We start from the raw sequence: 21,962 nt of genomic DNA, 5'->3' as shown, positions 1-21,962 counted from the left end.
CAAAATTAATTTAATAAAAATTAATTTTTTCTTGAAATTGAAAAACATGCAAGCCAAAAAAAGCAATAGAACCAGTGCTGCTGACAACACAAAATACATCAATGGAGTCAGACTGTATTTACAAATGTTTTCAGTGGGATTCAACATTCAAAATCTACTTCAATTTTGAAGTTTATTTTTTAATCACTATAAATTCCCAGTGTCACCTCTCTTCCCATACCTATACGCAGGAATCATAGTGGTGCCTCTTTTTACTCAGGCTCTTTCATGTGTCGAGGCTGAAACTAATCACAAAACATAACTGAAAAATCTAGGAAGGAATGACCATGTAAGGATCAATGCCTAGTGCTGTTCACTTGATGAAAACTTCAATTCTACTGTACCTACTCAAGCATAATTTTGTGCTCAGCCTAGAGGATGAGCTGTGTAGGAGACTGCATATATAGTTCTGTCACTACCAGTAGCTTGATGACTTGCTTGGTAACACACAGATTAACTAAAAGTCATTATTTGTATACAGGGTGTCCTTGGGGATTTCAAGCAACAGATTGTTAGTTCACATGAGTATACATGTATACACGTTAGCTTCAGGTGATTAGGAACGACACTGAGTAAATGGTGCAAATAATTCTCAGTAGTATGATTTCCACAGCAAACCTTTCTAAAAGAAATGTCATTTAGAATATATACGCAAATAAATAGAACATAAACGATTGTCCTGAATGGTTTGGTTGAATTTGCCCAGTGTGCTTTTGAAAAGGTTTTATTTCTTCTGTACACATTTGTTTTTATAATTATGAGAACAAGATCAACTGAAATTAGGTAAATGGCAGAGACGGACTCAAGTGTAACTAAAACTTTCCAACAGGCGGGGAAAGATCCATGTAGAAAATATATTTCTGAAGGTGGAAAACTTTGACTAAGAAGTTTGCAAGTTGGATATAGCCTATGCAAGACTGAACCAAAGGTTCCTATTTACCCGCCTCACTACAGAAATGCAGTCTCTGAAGCCAAATCAAACCCTTATTCTAAGAGTTGAAAATTAAATTGTCAGATTGGAAGAGAAATGAGCAAGTTGATGACCTCCTCCTAATGAAGACTGACTGCACATTTATTCTTAAATTCCGGTGATATCAAATAAAATGCTAAGATACAAATATTCCACAGAGTTAATCTACATGAGTGGTACCACCCTAAATGTCCTATCTGCCTTTACTAAAGTGGCCACAGTGGCACTGCAAGACTGTACTACAGTTGTGTTCTCACTTCTTTAATTACTTGAAATATCCCAATATTACTCATATCCCAGTGAACTGCAGGACAGCCAGTCAGGCCTTAGGGCACATGAAGGATGGGGAAGGGTAATAAAACTTCCTTAGTCTGAAAGACAAAAGAACAGTGGCTCTAGCAAGTAACCTTGACTAGTTCACATTCAGGATGCCACAAGATGCATGTGAGAAAGAAAAGGGGAGTTGAGAGCATCCAAGTAATAATTCAAGGAATCAGCAGTAAGTGACAAACACTGAGGCAAGATTATATTGAATATAGCAGCATGCAGATACCAGGTGACCTTGCCCTTTTCCCTCCAGAAGGATATACGATTTGTAATACACATATATTTTTGCAAATAAGATGTAATCATGTTTAGTAGTTCATGTCACTGGAACAACACATTCCATAACTTTCACTTGGGAGAAAAACTAGAGATCAGGATTTTGAGGTGCACAGAAGTCAAGCAATTTAGACCATTATTTAAAAGTATGTAAGCAGAAGTCCAACACGTTAAAGGACCTTACTTAAAGCTACCAATAGGTGTTTTACATTAACAGGGTATCTCATTCATTTTGAAGGGCATGAGCTTCATTTTGTCAGAGTCGTTGTCTGTCAAAATTCACTGACTAGTTACAGCCATAAGCTAGAAGTATTAATTGTTTTGACTTATAAGTAAGTGTAAGATCCATCATATTATCCTGTAAATGCTTTTCTCAGCCTAAAGCAGGGAAGTTACAAGTGAGTTAATGTTTTGTGCATTCATTCTCTTGTCTGTTCTACATACACTTGGAAGCAAGAGTGAATTTCCAGGCCTTCTACAAGAGTCTAACAAAAGCCTGTTTACAGTATTTCATAAAATGCGACGGACTTCTCAACATTAGGAGATGAAAGCCCTTCACGGAGACTGTCAGTAACAAGACACACAGAATGCTGTTACATTGTCTCTGTCAACCAGACCAGATACACTCCTAGGTCAGAAAGTCCATAAAGGGATGCAGAAAACACAGGTAACTTCACCAGAAGGTACTTATTTCTTGAAAAGGAATTGGGGAAATGGAGAAAAATAAAAAAGCAAGCCATGCAGTTTGAGCAGTTTGTAGTATCCTGAAGACAAAAGGCAATGAAGCAATGTATTCTAAGAATGATCACACTGATATATTTAGGGAAAGCATTTGATCAAAACACGCCACATTTTGTTGTTTACACTTAAGCAAAATATTTGCTTTTGTTAACTCAAGAAAGCTAAAATTAGAAGGCACAGAAAATTAACAATAAAAAAGACACTTCCTTTTTTAACCATTGCCCCTCAACCCCAAAGTCCCTGATGGCATCATTTAGATTTATTTCACTTGTGGGTAAAACTTGTCCATTGACAACTGACCTGATACAATTAATACTAAGGCAGTGGCTCATGAAGTTTTCCAGAATAAAATCTTATTTAATTTGCAAACACACTAAAAAGCCAAATGTTCAGATATGGATACCCTCTTCCATCTAAAAAATGCAAACACAAAACACCATTCATGCTTCTATTTCAATATAACTATAGTTGTGACAGTTCTCTTCTTCAGGAGGGCAACAAGGTTTAGACTATACATGCTACTTATTTTTGCTTTGTTTTCAAAGATTCTCTTCAGCAGACTGAACATTCTCACACTAACTCCCTCTTATCTCCAGCCAAGAACCCAGTGCTGTCTAAATGTGTCAAAAATGGCTACCCACTTTTGTTATGACTGTTTAAAAATAAAGATAAGCACTGGCATTTACACTTGTAATTTTTCAGTATGAAGGCTTGCTTAACACCTCTATCAGTGACTCGGATGAAGAGACAGAAGACACTCATGATGGCTGCAGATAATCAGCTGGGGAAGAGAAGTATCTGACACCCCAGAGCAAGCAGGACTTGTAGGAGCAACCCAGACAGTCTGGAGGAATGGGTTAACAGCAGCCTTATGAAATACAATGAGGACAAATAACAAATGCCAGGTCCTGTCCCAGTAAGGCAGAGCCCTGCAGCCATGAGGCTACAGCTGGAAAACAACTCTGGAGCATGGTCCCGGGCACAGGAAGGCTGTGAGCTGAGCCAGGGCCACCCATGTGGCAGAAACAATGGCTATCAGTGCCCCAGGTCTTGCGAGCAGGTCACAGCCCTGGGAACCAGGGGAGGGTACGGGCTTTACCCTCTGCTTGATGCTTATCAGCATCAGGTGCTGCTTATGGTTTGGATCCCCAACAAAGAAACACCACCAACAAAATGTAGGGAATTAAGAAGAGGCCACTGAGATGGGGGTGCTGGAGACCTTATGCAGTGAGAAGTGGCTACAGAACTAGGGCTGGTTCAGGCTGGAGGAGGGATGGCTTTGGGAGCACCCAACAGGTCCTCCAGTCCCTCCTATCAACATGGCACTGATGGGAAGGAGTAGAGGAGACATAGTCATGCTCTTCACAGTGGTGTATGGGACAAGGGCAAGAGGCAGCAGGCCCATGAAGACAGCCCAGTGGTGGAGCCAGGCCCAGGGAGACTGGGCCACCTTTGGTCAGGGAAGGTTTCACACCCTGGCAAGGAGGGGTGAAGTCCTGAGCAGCCTGGTCTCGCCCAATGGTTGAGCCTCTGGTGGTCCCTGACAGCATGAATAGTTCTGCCATCATTTGAAACACAGGGGTGTTTCAGCTTCCACTAACACACAAATTGTAAATGTAAATGTTTGGCCCTTCTAGCCCTCTGTTTCCTCCAAATGAGCAAGCTTCCTTTGGGCTTCTTCACATCAGTTAATTCTACCAACAAGTAAAGGAGCTGGTACACTTTTCTGGTTCAGATTGCATAACACTGATGAACTAAATTTAAGTAAGCTTGTTTATACTTACAGTTTCTAACTCATTTTACCTTATAAACACTGAATTTATTCTGCTTAATACAGAACCATATCTCTTTCAATGAATGACATCTTATTTTCTTATTACTTTGTCCCATCACAGTAGCCATTCTGTATTTCATCTCTGGAAAGCCAAGCAATCAATGCTTCATGACAAGGTCCAAGATCTGCTTTCGCAGAAGTTAACTAATTGGTTGTGAAGACAAGTATCTTAACAAGTATTTAAGGTAGGCACATGCTCATTTGTTCACCCATTGCACTTAAAGACAAGTACTGATCTCCTATATGAAGTTAATCACAAAAACACTTCATTTCACTGTCAGGTCAATCTTTCTTATCATACTAATCATGCACCAGCAATAAGCAGCAACATCTTTATTGTGATGGCTTTTGACATGGGTGCAGGACTCACCCCTCCTGCCTTTAGCAGCTTTCTTCTGAATTCCTCTGTCGGGTTGTTGAATGTGAGCTTTTCACAGCGGAGGTGATTTACAGGTGGGTGGCCTTCAAGGTGCAGGAATAAGTCATAGTCAAATCGAACTTTCTTAGGTTCTTCCTGAGGGTTGAAAATAACCAGATAGAAACATCTAACACCAAAACTAACTAAGTTGAAAACAAGGGCTACAAAAAGACTGTCAATTAAAATTAAAATTATGTCATTTTTAACCATTCTTTGTGTTCTCAGACACACATGATGGAATTTACCAAGCGTCAGCTGAGCTACAGTAAATCAGAGAAGCTCCTATCAGCCTATGACAACACAAGGTAAAATGCATGAACTTCATGAAGCTCTGACCAGGCTTAATTAACACTCATGTCATGTTATGCACAGGCTACAGATATGCACATAGGCAAGTATCATGATTCAGCTGACACAAGGTAACAGTCACCAACACAATCACACTTCTGAGCCCTAGAGAGTACTGAAGACACTGTACAAAGTGTTGAATGCAAATTCCTCCACTGCAGCCAAACTACTGTTTTCTCCACAAGCTGTACTAAGTACGAAACTGCTGCAGCCAACTACGTTTAATCTCCTATTTATGGGGTCTGCTCATTTACTAAAGAAACTTCATTGCCTTGAACAAATGTGGCCAGACAGATTTCAAGTGTTGTACTACAGCTTACAAACAATCCAAATTCTCTGCCACTGCAGTGAAAAAATGAAACTGAATGTTCCCTGTACCAATATGAAGAAAGAAAGAACAGGAAGAGCAAATGTATCTTGAAAGAAATCACCAGTGCTCTACTGCCCCGAGAATGCCACTAGTGTCCTTTTTCAGCTGAGGCTTCGTACCGACTTCAGTATCTCTTCTCTGGTATTACGAATTAAGTACATTTTCTGTTACACATTTTCACAGTCCCTTCAAGAAGCTGTATGTAAGTGCTTTTTTAAGGCACTATTAAGCAGCCCTTTCTCCAAAGGTCCTGATGTGCAACAGAAGTCACCAAACCAATGTCAGTCTTAGGGTAGAACACATATAAAAAGTAAAATTGAGGAAAAGTTTTAGTAAAAAGGAAACCATGACGGAAGAGGAGGAAGAGATGCATCAAAACCTTAGCACACATCCAACACTGCATGTAATCAAAATACATGCTCTGTTCAGTGACAGATGTTTAAAAAAATTCACATTAGCCATGTTTAATTTTGATTCAGGATTCCAAGGATGGGAAGAATAGAAAGCATAGAAATCTCAAGTTATTCTAAAAGTTAAATCAGAGATTTCAAACACAGCCAAGGGACATGCTAACTGTCTCATCTCTAGACTTGGAGCAGAAACAACAGAAGGGGACCTGAAATAAAAGGCTCGCAGTTGTCTCTTTCTGAAGACAGAAGAAGCAGTTCTCTTAGACTGAACTATTTTCTTGACAGATCATTTTCAAAGGCAACCATCGATGATGATATTTCTTCTTGTTAGAAATATTAACCTATGATTTCATGCAGAAAAAAATGGAAGTGACTTATTCCCTGGTCTACTTAGAAAACCATGATGTTGCTATAGGCAAAAAGTTGGTACCAGTAGCTTTGCCATAAAAGCAAAGCTTTAAGAATTCATAAATGGAAGTCTTCAAAGAACTTTGTGGAAAGTCAGATGAACATAACCAGTGATTAAAAAGCAGACTATTACTACACAAAAGACTTTCGGTGTCACTGCACTGCCTGTATTTTAAAAACAGTGTGACAGTGAAGACAAAATATCCTGCATGTTATGAGCCTTATTCTATATGGGCTACATTTTCCCAAGTAGGAGTCTTTGGACCTAAAAGCATTTTTAAGGACTTTGTCTCAATGATTAACAACTATAGCCTGCTGCTGCTGAATTTGGGAGCAGGGGTTGTTGTAATTTCCCTAACTCTTTAAAGTTTGAAATATTTTCCATCATTGTGAAATACCTGTTAAGTTTTCTACCAGTTTTTTTTTAGTCCTGGGAATGGGCACCGTTTAATTCTCTGTGGCCCTGGGTGGTTTCCTGTACCCCTTCTTTCTCTATTCATTACAGTATTTTCTGAATCAGAAATTGAAAAGTTGTCTACCTTGAAAAAATGATGATGGTGTGTCTCCTCTTCCTCCTTCTGTCTATCTCCTCTTTTTCTGTACTGGAATACCTGTGAAGTGGCTTAAGGGAGGAAGAATAGCTGAGCCAGAAGAAAGGGGTAATTTGCCAGCTCAATTTTTGTGCCACTCTTCCTTTGCATTCACCCACCCCAGGGAAGGGCATGCTGCTGCAGCTGTGTGAAGAGCTAGCTGACTCACAGTCCAACTGCTGCTTGTCGTATTCCATGACACCAAAATAGGGGTGAGGGATGTTTGCAAACTTCCTAATTCCACATGCTGCTTGAGGGTGAGGTGAGTTGCCCTCTTGATCTCAGTCTAAGCCAGAACTCCTGCTGGAGAACTCCTGAGACTTGCAGGTCTCCACAGTCAGCAAAGGCACGCAAAAGTCTAAGTGGAAAACAAAAAAAGAAATGTCGGGCAGGAAGCTTTCTGTAGAGATGCTTCAATGATTGACTCACTGTCTTCTGACTTACTTTGCACAGTTTTGGGATGAGCATTTAATAAAGAAGTTAAGGAGAATAGATTGCTTTTCATTAGATTTCCTGAATGAATCAAAACAACTTCCCTAACGGGGAATAGGGCTAAAAAGATAGGGCTAAAAGAGATAGGGCTAAAAAGCATAGCAAAAAGGCTGATCAACTCACTGAGGCAGTTCTGTTTCCATTTTTGACAGCAAACAGGGTTGACCAAGACCTGCTCTTCACAGATTGATACAGGGAACATGTCAGAATTACCTGTTCAAAACCTACAACTTAAAAAGTGCCTGAGCAGAATTATCCACATCTCACACCTTAACAGAGCTTTTTGTGAAAGATAAAAGAATACTAGAATACATACTTGAAATCATACATGGCTAACTCTAACACAATTTTTAAGTGATCAGGGTTCCAGAAAAAGTCTTCTTTTATGCACTTCTATTTTCTTTCTGGTTTAGTCTTTCACCAAGCATTCAACACATTAAAGATGTAATGCTGACTTGATTAAAATAATTAAGTTACATCTTGGTAATTAGTAATATAGACCCTGTTATGTATGTTAAAGAAAACCCTTGTATTTGCTATTTGAGACTTAGAGTTAAGTGCAGCAATTACCTAGAATGTGAGACACTACAATAACATAAGCTTTGTAGAATGGTACTGCATTTGGTAGAATGGCACTGAGCCCCGGTAACATTGAGTTGAGTAGAATGAGGGCTCACATGCAGTCTAAAAGAACGTTTTCTAAAAGATTGAGCATGCAAGAGTGCAAAAAAAGACTGTTTTGAAAGATCAAAACCTGAACAAGTTATAAAGATTTGCAATACTAAAATAGAACAATAAGTCCCCTATGTAATCAACATAATCAAGATTGGTTTCTTCTCCTCAAGTTTAAGTGACTCTTAAACTTTCTTAAGCACTATTTAAAGTCTGTCCACTTTTGAGCAGGGCTAGTAATTCTTCGGAATAATTACATTCAACTGTTGTTTGGTTTTTTTTTTTAATCAAATAATCCTAATTTCACTAGTTATCTACTAAATACTGTCCCCCAAGAATCAATACTGGGCCCAGTACTGATTAACTTCTACATCAGTGATTTGGATGGAGAGGCAGATGCTCCCCAGCAAGTTCACTGACAACACAAATCTGGGAGGAGTGGCCAATAACCCTGAGGGCTGTGCAGTCCTTCAGAAGGACCTCAACACATTGGAGAGATGGGCAGAGAAGAACTGTCCGAAATTCAACAAAGGCAAGTGCAGGGTCCTGCACCTGGGTAGAATAACCCCAGGTACCAGCACAGGCTGGGTGTCAACATGCTGGAAAGCATGTGGAGAAGAACCTGAGGTCCTGGTGAACAACAGCCTGTCTGTGAGCCAGCAGTGTGCCCTGGTGGCCAAGAAGGCCAATGGAATCGTGGGATGCATTAGGAAGAGCACTGCCAGCAGATCGAGGGAGGTGATCCTGCCCCTCTACTCAGCCCTGGTGAGGCCACATCTGGAGTGCTGTGTCCAGTTCTTGGCTCCTCAGTACAAGAGAGACATGGAACTTCTGGAGCAGGTCCACTGAAGAGTGACAAATATGATTGACTGAAGCATCTCTCTTATGAGGAAAGGCTGAGAGAGTTGGGCTTGTTCAGACTCGAGGAGATAACTGAGAGGAGACTTCATCAATGTCTACAAGTATCTGAAGGGAGGATGTCAAGAGGATGGAGCCAGGCTCTTCTCAGGGGTGCTAAACAATAGGATAAAAGGCAATGGGCAGAAACTGATGTACACGAAGTTCCTCCTGAACATGAGGAAGAATTTCTTTACTATGCAGGTGACTGTGCACTGGAACAGATTGTCCAAAGAAGTTGTGAAGTTTCCCTCATTGGATATTCACCTGATTGTGATCCTGTGCAATGTGTTCTAAGATGACTCTGCTTGAGCAGGGAGCTTGGACCAGATGATCCACTGTGTTCACTTCCAACCTGACCCATTCTGTGATTTTGTGAAATTATGCATTTCTAAGAGTTACAGTAATATTGAGTTGAGGAACAGCACTGACAAAGTTAGCTGTAAGCCTAATTGTTATCCAAGTTTACAAATTAAACTTTAAAAAAACCTCACACGTGATTTTTTAATTTTTTTAATGGAAAATATGAGATTCCATACCTTGTTTTTGAAGTAAACCTCAATTGGTAAAATGAAACCAGCATATCCTGATTCTTCAACTTTGTAGGGTGGATCCTTGCACACTGAAATAGAGAAAAACCCGTATTTAATGCAAAAAAATTGTGTTTTAAATGCATAAGTAAACCACATGAGTAAATCTCCAGTAACACTTCCATATAGCACCATTACAAAACCGCACACACACAGTCGGATATAACTGTGCACAACTCAAACTGAACTTTGCAAGCAAGTCATTCCTGCCTGCACAAAACCTGCAGTTTAGGGATAGCAAAATTTTATTTCTTCTTTTTGTTCTTCATCATTTGAGACTGCTAAAGCAGAACTACCAGGAACTTCAATACCAGGTGGAACAAATAAGTACTCACAATGGTACACAGACTCTGCAGCCAAGGCTTTTTCTGGGAATAGAAATCACATAGGATTCTAACCCAAAAAAGTAAAACATGTAGAGGGAAGAACTGCCATTCATGTATTCACAACCTAATATTAATAAAATCCCAATTCTAATAAACATAATTGAAAACAAATAAAGTAATTAAATTAGGATTAACGCTAAGAAATTTGAAATCTTCATTACTGGGGGAGGAGGAGACACAATGCAACATACCAGTACACAGTGGAGAACCTCAGGAAGGTTAACTATTGCATTATATTAAAACAATATCCAGGTTTTCCTTAAAGGATTCATACTTCTATAACATTACAGTGAATATTACTAGTTTCAATATACAATCTTTTCCCTCAAGTTTTCAGTTCAATGCAAGGGCTTTTAGTTACTTTGAATCCCCACAGTACTGAACATGAGCTCTCTGAAGAAAGTGACACTAGCCTGTCAACTCCAGACAGTGACAAAAAGGAGGTTGTTACAGAACTTGGAACAGAAGCCACCTCTGCCTTCTCCTGGTTGACTGCATGATAACCTCATCACAGAATTCAAGTTCATGTAACACATAAATACAAAGGTAGGCTGAGCATGAGAAAGCGTGTATCTCCTGCAGCTTCAACTCAGATGCTTCCAAGTGCTGCATTGCTATGCATCACATATCATGTCTAAGGCACTACCACCTCAATGACAGTTTCCCTACTGTAGACTACTAGAACGATGAAATTTATACACAAGAGGTTGACTTCTTCAGGAACATTTGCTCTAGCTCTGTCAGTCTAGTTGATCGTAAAAAAAAAATCAAACTCCAGATGAATCACCATTTACTCAGATATATGCTCCTTTCAGAATTGCCTGGTAGGTTATAAAAAGCAAGTCTTGCAAATAATTGTACAGGGCCTGATTACCAAAATTATTTTTTAGCAAAGTACAACAGATGAGCACTTTCAACTCTCTATCAACCCAAAAACATGACAAAGGCCATCACATACATCCAGGAATATAACCACTGCTACAGTCCCAATAGTATAATCAGTACATTAACTTAATGAGGACATGCAAGCTTAGGTAACCCCCAAGTAAATGAACACAGCAGAATTTTCTCCTATCATCTTGCCATTCTCCTCCTGCTTTGCTAGCACAAAACCCTTTGAGGGTGAGATGTTGATGGAGGGGCACGGACAGACTGCTCATAGACTATGATAGGCAAAATGTCGGCTTTATTAGAAGAAAGACATCTTATATACTGCTTATGACACTCAGACGTGTGATTCTTCTTCACATAGCATTGAATACATAAGGAAAACATACTTTGTTGTACGGTGCTAGTTGGATCCCAACAGGTGTCCATAGGAGATGAGAAAACTTGTTCACCTGCCAAAAACTCCTCCTTTGTTCTAGCCTCAAGGCTGAAGCCATGTTAGCTGCATAGTTGCTTTTTACTGTCCACACCCAATTATGCCAAGGCAAGGCTCACAGAAATGCAACAGAAATTGTTCACATACAATCTCTATACTCCGACAGTGAGGAAGATTAGAAGTCCTTGCTCACCTACTGCACTTGTCTATCACTACCCAGTTAACTTCATGCAATCGATAGAAAGGGAAAAGGATGGCAAAAACAGAGCAAGAATAACCTTTCAAAGACTCTTCTGCAACACCGTCCTCCTGCAGCTATGGAATTTAAGTTTGTTTCTCCTGTCAGGAAAAAAAAGTTTGTAAAGTGGGATTTGAAAGATTTTGAAGAAAAGTGTTATGGTGATCAGTCAAATCTGAGAGGTGGTTTCAAACAGCCTGTGGTCTTCAGTTGGAAACTGAGCATTTTGTGTTAGAACTTCCCAGAAGTAATTTTTCACCTTACATTGACATATCTTCCCTTAAGAAGGCTTGCCAGCATTTGAAAAATGTAAAAAAAGTGGTCCTAGTTAAGCACAGAGACAGGTTACAGTATTACATACTGATAACTTTTCAGCCAATGATAGAGTAGCCCTCCTGTTCCTCCTCCGCCTTTGGAAGACAACCTGAGGAGAAAGTCTTCCCTGTATGGTCATGTTCAGAAGAATGACCACTTATATACAAACAGGGAAAGATTATACAGCAGATACTTATTCAGATGGAAGCATAGACACTTTAGAAACAGTGAAAATGTATTAACTATTACAAACTGCATTACATGACAATTCATAAGTATCATGTCAGCTTCTTCTGAACTCTTAATTGGTGCAGTAACAGTTACCAGAAGTATTTTTTGTTCCCTCCCTCATTTCAACACTTTCACATGTACACAGCTGTTTGCCATGCTAAATATATCAAAGTCTCACATCACAGTTCTTAAAAGACTCTGTTATGGTTCCCAGTTTTGTTGAAACCTGAGAAATGGGTTACAAAACAATCACCAGGAAACTCCTTTGGGTGTATTCCCAAACTGAAAGATGGACTTTTAACACAAGTAAAATTCTACAATCTTGTGAATGAAGAACCAAAAAAAAAAAAAAATCAGAAGTGACTGAGCAAAGCTCCATGCTATTGTGTTTGTATAGACTGCAGCTATTACATCTTCCTCACATTTGTTGCAGAAGCCACTATGGGCAGAATGTACTGGCAGAAACAGCATCTCTGTGCACTCTGAAGCAGCACTCCCTGGCATCAGCTCTTTTATTGAATTGTCATGAAGAGTAACCAGGGCTGCAATGATGTGGTGCTTTAGCCAAGCCAATAGGCAAGCATCCTAGCAAGGTTTCTAAATGGAAAATCACAGAATATTCTGAGTTGGAAGGGACCAACAAGGATCACTGAGTCTAACTCTTAAGTGAATGGCTTATACAGGGACAGTAACAACCTTGGTGTTACTATCACCAGGCTCTAACCAATGGAGTAGAGAGGGAGAGTTCTTTCAATAATGCCAGTATAATGAATTATTCAAGATCACAGCAAGCCAGAACAGGAACTGACAATTATCTGTCCCCTGTTTTGTCAGAGGAATATGCCTTCTCTACAGCTCACATAAATAGCTTAAGTCATTTATCTCAAATGTTTTGTTCCTTTATTCCACAAGTGAAGCACTGCTTCTTCTCTCACACATGCATTCCCACGTGTTGCATCAGACATTAACTGACACCAAAGGAACAGATGCAATCAAGCCATGATGATGTATTTTACTAACAGTGACTACACTGAGGCCTTTGGAGATAGCAGTAACAAAATTCTAGTTAAAGCTATCTTTCTTAAAAACTTTAACACGAGATTCATTTGGCAGTCTAACACTGTTGAACACTTCATTGTGAATAGATTTTTTTTTCTTTATTAAAAATGCAATCAAAACAAACAAGGAAAGACAGAAGTTCCTTTTCAGCAGATGCTGACACAAGAACATCAGGATGATGCACAATAATGCCTGCAATGCTGGACTTCAGCAAAGCCTTTGACACTGTCTCCCATAGCATACTCCTGGAAAAGCTGGCAGCCCACGGCTTGGACAGGGGCACTCTGTGCTGGGTCAGGAACTGGCTGGAGGGCCGGGTCCAGAGAGTGCTGGTGAACGGGGCTGCATCCGGCTGGCGGTTGGTCACTAGTGGTGTTCCCCAGGGGTCAGTGCTGAGCCCAGTCCTTTTTAACATCTTTATTGATGATTTAGATGAGGGGATTGAGTATGGGTTTCCCTTTCCCCATCCTCGACGTGGGGGAGCCCAGCTCTAGTTCCCTCTCCGTCTGAAGAACCATTTCCGACGTCTTGTGGGACGGGGAAGGGGGACTCCAGAAACAGGGTTTTTCAGGCCCTGAGCCTGGAGGGGAGAGGTGCCCTCCCCTCCCCCCAGCACCCACGTGGCTCCATGGCAGGCGCAGAGACAGCACACCGGGCGTGGAGAGGAGGCAAGAGAGAGTTTATTGTTGGGAAGGGGTTTATAAGGCTTTTAGGAGGGTCAAAGGGGAACCAATCACAAGTTCAGGGTCACACAAAAGAAACCATCAGGTAAAGGGTCAACAGCCAATAGGAAGGGGTTAAACAAAGGACCAATGGGACGCCTCAGGACACCTTTCCCAGGACACTCCTGCATGGGAGATAACAGTTGCTGTGGGGGGGTATTGGGAAGAAGAAACACGTGTTTGCAAAGGGACCACAAAGAGCCATTTTAAGACATGTTTAAACAAGTTTCTCATCAGGTATAGTGCCACAATTGAGTCCATCAACAGCAAATTTGCAGATGACACCAAGTTGGGAGGGAGTGTCGACCTGCCGGAAGGCAGGAGGGCTCTGCAGAGGGATCTGGATAGACTGGAGAGATGGTCTGATTCCAGTGGAATGAAGTTCAACAAGGCCAAGTGCCAGGTCCTGCACTTTGGCCACAACAACCTCCTGCAGCGCTACAGGCTGGGGACAGAGTGGCTGGAGAGTAGCCAGGTGGAAAGAGACCTGGGAGTTTGGATTGACAAGAGGCTGAACATGAGCCAGCAGTGTGCCCAGGTGGCCAAGAAGGCCAATGGCATCCTGGCCTGGATCAGGAACAGTGTGGCCAGCAGGAGCAGGGAAGTGATCCTTCCCCTGTACTCTGCATTGGTGAGGCCACACCTTGAGTATTGTGTTCAGTTCTGGGCCCCTCAGTTCAGGAAGGATATTGAGGTGCTGGAGCGGGTCCAGAGAAGAGCAACGAGGCTGGTGAAGGGACTGGAGCACAAGTCCTATGAGGAGAGGCTGAGGGAGCTGGGGTTGTTTAGTCTGGAGAAGAGAAGGCTTAGAGGCGACCTCATCACTCTCTTCAACTACCTGAAGGGAGGTTATAGCCAGGCGGGGGTTGGTCTCTTCTCCCGGGCAACCAACAATAGGACGAGGGGACATGGGCTCAAGCTCTGCCAGGGGAGGTTTAGGTTAGATGTTAGGAAGAAATTCTTTGCAGAGAGGGTTATCAGGCATTGGAACGGCCTACCCAGAGAGGTGGTGGATTCACCATCCCTGGGGGTTTTTAAAAAGAGATTGGACGTGGCCCTTAGTGCCATGATATAGTAATTGGAGTTGGATCAGGGGTTGGACTTGATGATCTTGGAGGTCTTTTCCAACCCAACCTATTCTATGATTCTATGATTCTATTCTATGATTCCAATGGCATCAGTTCAACACTAAACTTTTCATTTGCTCTTTGCAGGGTATTTCTCGTCTCTTGGTATGCCTCTGGCACTTCGTTTCTACATGTATTGTATTTGATTAAATAACAGCTTGAAATACAGAGAATAGAAATAATTTAGTGTAAACATCTTGAACAAAATAAATCAAAGTGCATGACACCAGCGAAACACGTAATCTTAAGCCACCACTGCTTCATTAGTGGTCATGACTGCAGAGGAAGAGAAAACTTTATACTTTCCTTCAGGTGAAGAAAAGCAATTCAAACCTGCAAAATTATGCATGCCTGACAATAATTTGTTCAATCTAACAAAATATCTCCTACTTAGTACTCATAATTTTGTTAGGAATTAGAGTATATATCGTCTAGAGGACATTAGTCAAAATGCAAACCACCATTTCGTACTAGCATATCAGGTGCTTCCAAAGGATCATGGTGTCAGCTTTCCTGTATCAAAGCAGATTTCCTTCCTTGGACAAAGTTATCCAAAGCTTTATTTCCCATAGTAGATTTGACTGACAATAATTAACTGCATAAGAAGGGTTTTAAAAAGCTGACGTTTAATTCTGAGTGTTCCTTACCTTTCTAATTTTTGATTTGTTGGTTTCTTTTGGGTTTTGTTTGTTTGGATATTTGTTTTTGGATTGTCATTTTGTTTGTTTTGTTCACTAGCAATTGCCCTAGGAAATTGTGTAAATAGATATATATTAGATTTTGTTCCCAGTCTGATCTTCACAGATTTCAGGAAAGAACATCCCTAAGCATAGTGCATGCAAACAACTGTTGAATTAAGAAAAAAAAAAAGGGAAACAGACATGCAGGCTGATCAGAGCAAAACTCTAAGCAGGTTTCTCTACTCATTTTTCTGTATGTTTTCAGAAGAACAACTCTTTACACCAGATAGGTGTTTTAAAAATACCATGGTATATCAAAGACAGGCGATGTTAGTTTTTAAATTCATGAGGTAAGCACAACACTCAAGAAACATCAGGCACAAGTCTGACTGCCACATTTTTAGAGCATCTGCATTTTTTAGAGCATCGACTAAAAAATGTCAGATCTGTTTGTCTTTGACTTTCCTGAAAATTGCCTTTCAACCCGAGCTACAACAAAAGCTACAATCCAAAGCTAGACAACAAAATCAGAAACCTCCCTCCTAAAACACTACCCTTCCCACTTTTTTTGTTGTAACATGCTGTTCTGCTACTATTTACCACAGCTCCCCTACAGGTAGGTTACACAGGAACCTTTGGGCACTTTTGGAGACTTACAATGGATGGCAGACATCAGATAACACCTAGACCCAAGAACAGCAACCCCTAAGTGCAGCTAACAATATTCATATGATTGGCAAGGAAGCTACAACTTCTGGCTAAAAAGCACGTCCTTATTCAAGACAAACAGAAGAGGAAGATGCAACAAACAGCAGCAGAAAAGTTCTCATTTGGCGCAGAAGATGGCCAAGTAGGATCAAAGCCGCAAGCTCTGGGTTTGGTATGCAGGCACTGGAAAGGAGTTCCTGTACGGACATCTTGCTCTGCCCCACCCATCCACTTCAAGGAGCACTCTGTATCTGCTGTAAACCCACATACACCCTAATACTTCTCCTCTAAGGCAGAACTCATAGTAAGTGAGGGTTCAACCTCTGCCACCACGCATCCTCCCCTGCAACAGCAGCTATCAGCAGCTCCTGCTCAGCCTCGACCCACACTCAGGAGCACCTCTTCACCCCACACCACCCAGAAGCATTCATGTGCTCCATTCATGTGCTTCCATGCCACCATTCATAATAAGGGCTACTTCCAATTACACTGTCATCTGAGAGAAATGAACACAACAACAAAAAAAGACCCTTTATATCCCCAGTAACAAGATCAATGTCAGAAACATGCCTGTCCACAGCCTCATAATGAATGAGCACTGAAGAACCCTTCCCACCCCCAATATACTACAAAGAAAACACTTGGCGTAAATTGAGGCTGAAGATTCTCCAGTGTGCTTTAGTACAAAAACCTGAAGCGAAGCCAGTGGCGTGCCAGTACAAGCCCCATAGCTGAAAGGTGCAGAGGTGGAGTGGGACGAGGAGAAGGCTTTAGTTCTAGCGCACAACTTCCACCTCCATCTTCAGAAACTGACTACTGGCAGCAGTAGAACTTCAGCCACGTGCTTCAGATACTAAAAATGCTACCACAGCTGCTTGTCAGGATACCTCATGTCAAGACACAGACTGAGATTACAGGAAATGCTCAAGGAGATGGAATAAATCAGTCACATGGTTGTCACCTGTAAGAATGGCTAAATAGGCTTTCTGCAGGTTTTGAGATGAGACATACGTAGATCTCTGCTATTTGATAATTATTTGCTTTTAAGAGTCCTCCAAGCCAAACTTTGTTAATGTAATTAAACGTAGGACTAAGAGAAGCAATGGAAGGACAGATACTGAAAACAGACATAGCAAACAAACTATTTTTAGAATCCACTGCTACCTTCCAGAACATCCTGAAGTTACTTTATGAAGAATATTTACTTAGGTACACAAAAGACAGTATGACAAAAAACAATTAAGCTGTATTATGATCCACATAATAGTAGAGGTGGAAAATCAAGAATTTTCCCTAACTGTTTACATTCCTCTGCACAAAGGATCAAACCACCTTCTGCTCCAGGGTAGATTTTGGGGAAAGGAGAAATTAACAGCATCTTTTCCTTGCAGGAAACATTCTGCTTTAGTTAAGAGCAAAAGTAAAGACAGATAGACTGAAACTAACACTCTGAGCCATAAGTGCCCTAATTGAATTTTTCCTTCAAGAGCAATCACAGAGTAAGCTTAAATATTTAAGACACCAAAGACAAGAGGCTTTGGTCATAGTAGGGTTGGCCACTTTCCAGGTAGCAGTATATACCAGAAGCAAACTGCCCAGTAACAAAGAATATATGGCAAAGTTTGTCTAAAAACAAGGCTAAAACTTGAATGCAGAGTGATAATGGTACACACACCTCCTATTTGAGGACTTCAGAACCAATAAAAATGTCACAGTGAGCTGGAGAAGTAGCACATAGACAGGAAAATAATCTTCACGAAACTGAATGAATAAAAACCACTCAGACTAGTAATCTTATTATTAAACAGGTAGATTGCTTTGACTTTCAAAATTCTTAATGAGATATTTTTCGATATGGGAGCGCTCACAACATTCATTAATGACTGAATGCAAGAGAGATAGCCTACTTGGAAGAAAACATCTTGACACAAGAAAGCTAGGTTAAGCTCCAACTGAGCATAATGAAGAAAACCAGGTGACTTAACATAACTTCCTACATTTAACAAGATAATAACAAATGAAAATCAATGTACAGAAGAACATATAATATGAATTTTTAAAGGACTGCATTTAAACTGTAATTCCATTTTGAGTAACAATCACTTAACAGGATAACCTACTTACGAACATAAAGAAGTCAAGACTATCTCAATATGAATCCAGTGGACTGGATGACTGGCTATTTCAGTTAAATATATATCTGCTCTTCTGCAGTGTAATATAATTACTCTAGGTAACTGAATTGCTGTAATAGTCACGAGATGTTAACTTGTCCTCCCCCTCCCTTAAAAACACAGAGTATAATACCAGGAAAAGCTGAGAAACCTCAAAGGAAATATTAAAAGGCAAAACTTGCAGCATCACTGAGAAGAGCTAAAATAAATCTGATACACTTTATTCAGATAACACAAATGGGGCGCATGATCATGTGCTCACAAATGCCACTGACATAGCTTGAACATACAGTGGCAGTGGAAATGTTCTTCACTGGCTAACCTTAAAGACTCTAGGCAAGAGGTGTGTAGAACTTCTGTATGTTTTTGGCTGGGATAGAGTTACATTTCTTCATAGTATCCTGTATGGGGTTAGTGTAAGAAGATTCTTATTCCTTAGCCTCAGTTATAATGCTGGAAGCCAACATACACCATATTGCCTGTGAACCTACAAAATACAGCCTGTGGAAGTGTTTATGTTCAAGCCTATTTTTTACTTGTAGAAAATACATATATTTGCTAAGTTAAAGTGAAGGTTCTCCTTTTTTTACGTTCATGTAAATATTGTAACTATTCTTACAATTGTTACTATTGTTACAATTGCAACTTTTACCTTTGTACCCCTACTGATTGCTTTTACAGTACAGAGTTTTCCAGGAAACCTCCAAGCTTTGTCTGCCAGTGACCTAAGCATTTGGCAGGGACTTTGGAGTACGGCTTCAATATCGTTAATTAAATGGATAATTTCTATGGAGCTACAGAAAAAAAAGCCTGACTTTACACTGGTAGTTTGACTTGCACTGAACATTTTCTTCGTCTTATTTCTGCTCTTCTCTTTTCTCATCCTTCAACCAACTCTCCTCCCAGAAAAGTACATAAGTATGTATACGAATCCATACTGCTGCCTCTGACACTCCTGTTTCTTGTATGAACACCCAAAAAAGTACAGCTATGACTATTCTAGGTTACCAGATAATCGTCATCATTCCACACTGAACATTTGACAGCTGCAAGTACATTTTAGCCTTCAGAAGCACATATAATTGTGTGATATATAATGTGATGCCAGGACCACAAGTCAATCCATCCAGTTCCTCCAACAAGAATAAATCAGCATTAAGTTCCCAAAGGCTAAAAAACCTTTGGTTTGTCTCTCCTATCTTCTTCCAGGATGCCTCCTACATTCTCCCAAATGCCTGAGTAACTGTCTTAGAAAAATATATTGTTTTTAACGTTTTGGTACCTCAGTTTGTGGCTGGGAGTTCAGGGGGCACAGAATAAACTTGATTCTGATTGTCTCTCCTAGAACAGAGATACTGACTACTTTGGGAGCACAGTGTAAAAGCTTCACTAATATCCCACTTCCTCCTCTGGAAACAATTTCATTTAATAACTGAAGGAGACAGGAGTTGCTTATTACATATTTCTAAACAAGTCTTTTGGTTTTTTTTACTTTAATGCTTTGCACTAGGACAGCTCATTCATTTCGTGTTGTCTGCTTCCAAGGAGCACAAAGAAGGATCTTTTCCACCACACTTTTAAAAGAGAATATGATAAAAAGAAAAATGTTGGAGTCAGTTATTGTTTGGCACACTAACTATTGGGAAACAATTCAGATGAAGGGTTATGACTGGGAATCTGTTACCAAATTAAACTAATCTGGATTTTTTTTGGCTATTATTTTTTTAAATAGTTATTAACTTGCAAGCAACATGTGGATATGGAGTTACCATCAATTCTTACTACTTCCCAACTCTAATTCTTTTTTCACTGTGATAATTCTTGGTTTGTTCACTTCTCTCTAACTGTTGCTAATATCAACAAATTTTGAACATGTGACACATTAAAGCTGACATCCTCTTTAAAAAGAGCTCATTTATCTTCTTACTCCTTGCAGTAGTTAACTGGCTTCATCAGAAAACAAAGACAGGCAGACAAACTGTATGTGCACTTTTGTTCCGCATTCCTTCTCATCACCCCGAGAACAGAAATTCAGAATAATGGGATTCAACATTTACTCTTCTGCCTCTGAACGGGTCTGAAAAACAGAGAAAAGCATCATCTGTTCATCCTTCCCTAGATCTTGTGAGGTCCATGCTGAGAAAACTAAGGTTAGAAGAAAGCAGCACGACTTTTCAGAAGTTACAGAAAAAAGCTACAGTGTCTTGCTCTTGAAAGTTTCACACAAAATAAAAGAATTGTTATACTGTTTCTTCCATCACATTGTCAGACTGTGGCTACACAACAGGAGGACAACAGAAAAAAAAGAATCTACACTCTTAAAGCTTCTATACCTCACAAGAAGTAGAAGGAAGGTCTCTGCTTTGATGAACTATGACAAGAAGTTCTCAAAGCAGCCATTACTTCATGCAGGTTTTGCATGCAGTGTGGCCTATGTGCCTTGGGCATCTTTACCTGTTCCCAAGGCTCCTCTCCAGGGATGTATTTCAGTATCTTGTGGCAGGGTGAACCAGTCAGCCTCCCACATTTCCAAGGAGTTAGCAAGTGCTGATGTCTATCTAGACTGATGGGCCAAGAAGAGGGCCAGTGGAAAAGGTCACTATCAACCTCTATGTTGCCTATCCTACACCGGTGGCATTAACTTTGCTCTGTCTTCCCCTCCACAAGACCGTAATTTCCATAAAATACAGAAGACGTTAACATCCTCAAGACTCTCATAGTCTTTAACAGGGATATGTAAAAGTGAGAAAAAGGCCTGGTCCTTATGGAAAGTGGTATAGCGTACATGTTTCTTATTGCCAGCCACACTGGTTAAGATTCACTTATGCATTGTTTATAGTATAACCTAAATTTTAATTCATCTGTTTCCACTGAATTTGATTGCCTCCCTGTCTGCTCTTTGCTTACAGTAACAATTCCTTCAATAAAGCATTTGTATTCTGATCATCTTGTGAATTATACTGTTTTTTCCCCTCACATTCTATAAAACACAATTTTCCCACAAGAGTTCCTGGTATGTACCATGTGTATGAAGATAAAATTCCCAGAGGCCAGTAGCTTATTCAGCTTGGCACCTACACATTCTTCCATGCTTAAGTCAGCTGTTGCAGTAACAAGTATTAAGAATATGTTTAACCCCTTGGATCTTGAAGCTAGGCCGCAACAACTACTAGACCTTCTGATGTTTTAAAAAGCTTATTCATTCATCTTTGTCATCAGTAACATGACTAACATTTCAATTCAAGCTAACAGAAGCTTGAAATATGAAGCTCTTACTTAAAAGAAATTAAAAAACTTCTTATGGGAAACTTTATGAAACTATTTCCTCCCTTGGTGAAAATATTCTGCTCTACTGAATTCCATGTGTTTTGTTTTCCCTAACACAGTATCTTAAATCTACAGTATCCTAGACACTTAAGAATAATACAGTACCTCAAATACATATTTTTGTGCATTTGGATCATGAGCAAACTATTGGCAGTTCTCTGTGTACCTTGAAGATTCTGCATGACAATACGTGCTCCTCACTGTATAATTCTTCCTTGATATAAATACACACAACTTCATCTTTTCGTTTATCTGCGGACTACCACCGACTTCTGTCATCATGGTCCTA

General features: G+C 40.2%; 1 protein-coding gene across 3 annotated transcripts in view; it reads right to left on the bottom strand.

Moving 5' to 3' along the window:
- MLLT3 (MLLT3 super elongation complex subunit) overlaps positions 1-21,962 on the bottom strand; it is a 122,564-nt gene that overhangs the window by 54,827 nt on the left and 45,775 nt on the right. For 2 of the 3 annotated variants that reach the window (XM_027722379.2, XM_027722377.2), the window contains exons 3-4: positions 9,332-9,414; positions 4,558-4,701 (exon numbers count right to left, since the gene is read on the bottom strand). In XM_027722379.2, the coding sequence (XP_027578180.1) occupies positions 4,558-4,701; positions 9,332-9,414 (227 nt within the window). The remainder of the gene's footprint in view (positions 1-4,557; positions 4,702-9,331; positions 9,415-21,962) is intronic. The other variant, XM_027722380.2, reaches the window with a different exon arrangement.

The sequence above is a fragment of the Pipra filicauda genome, unplaced genomic scaffold (genome assembly GCF_003945595.2).
Source record: "Pipra filicauda isolate LSUMZ 115617 unplaced genomic scaffold, ASM394559v2 scaffold68_size4259465_pilon, whole genome shotgun sequence".
In the NCBI taxonomy this organism is placed as follows: domain Eukaryota; kingdom Metazoa; phylum Chordata; class Aves; order Passeriformes; family Pipridae; genus Pipra; species Pipra filicauda.
The sequence above is the reverse complement of the archived record's forward strand: the minus strand, read 5'-3'. Positions and strand labels throughout refer to the sequence as shown.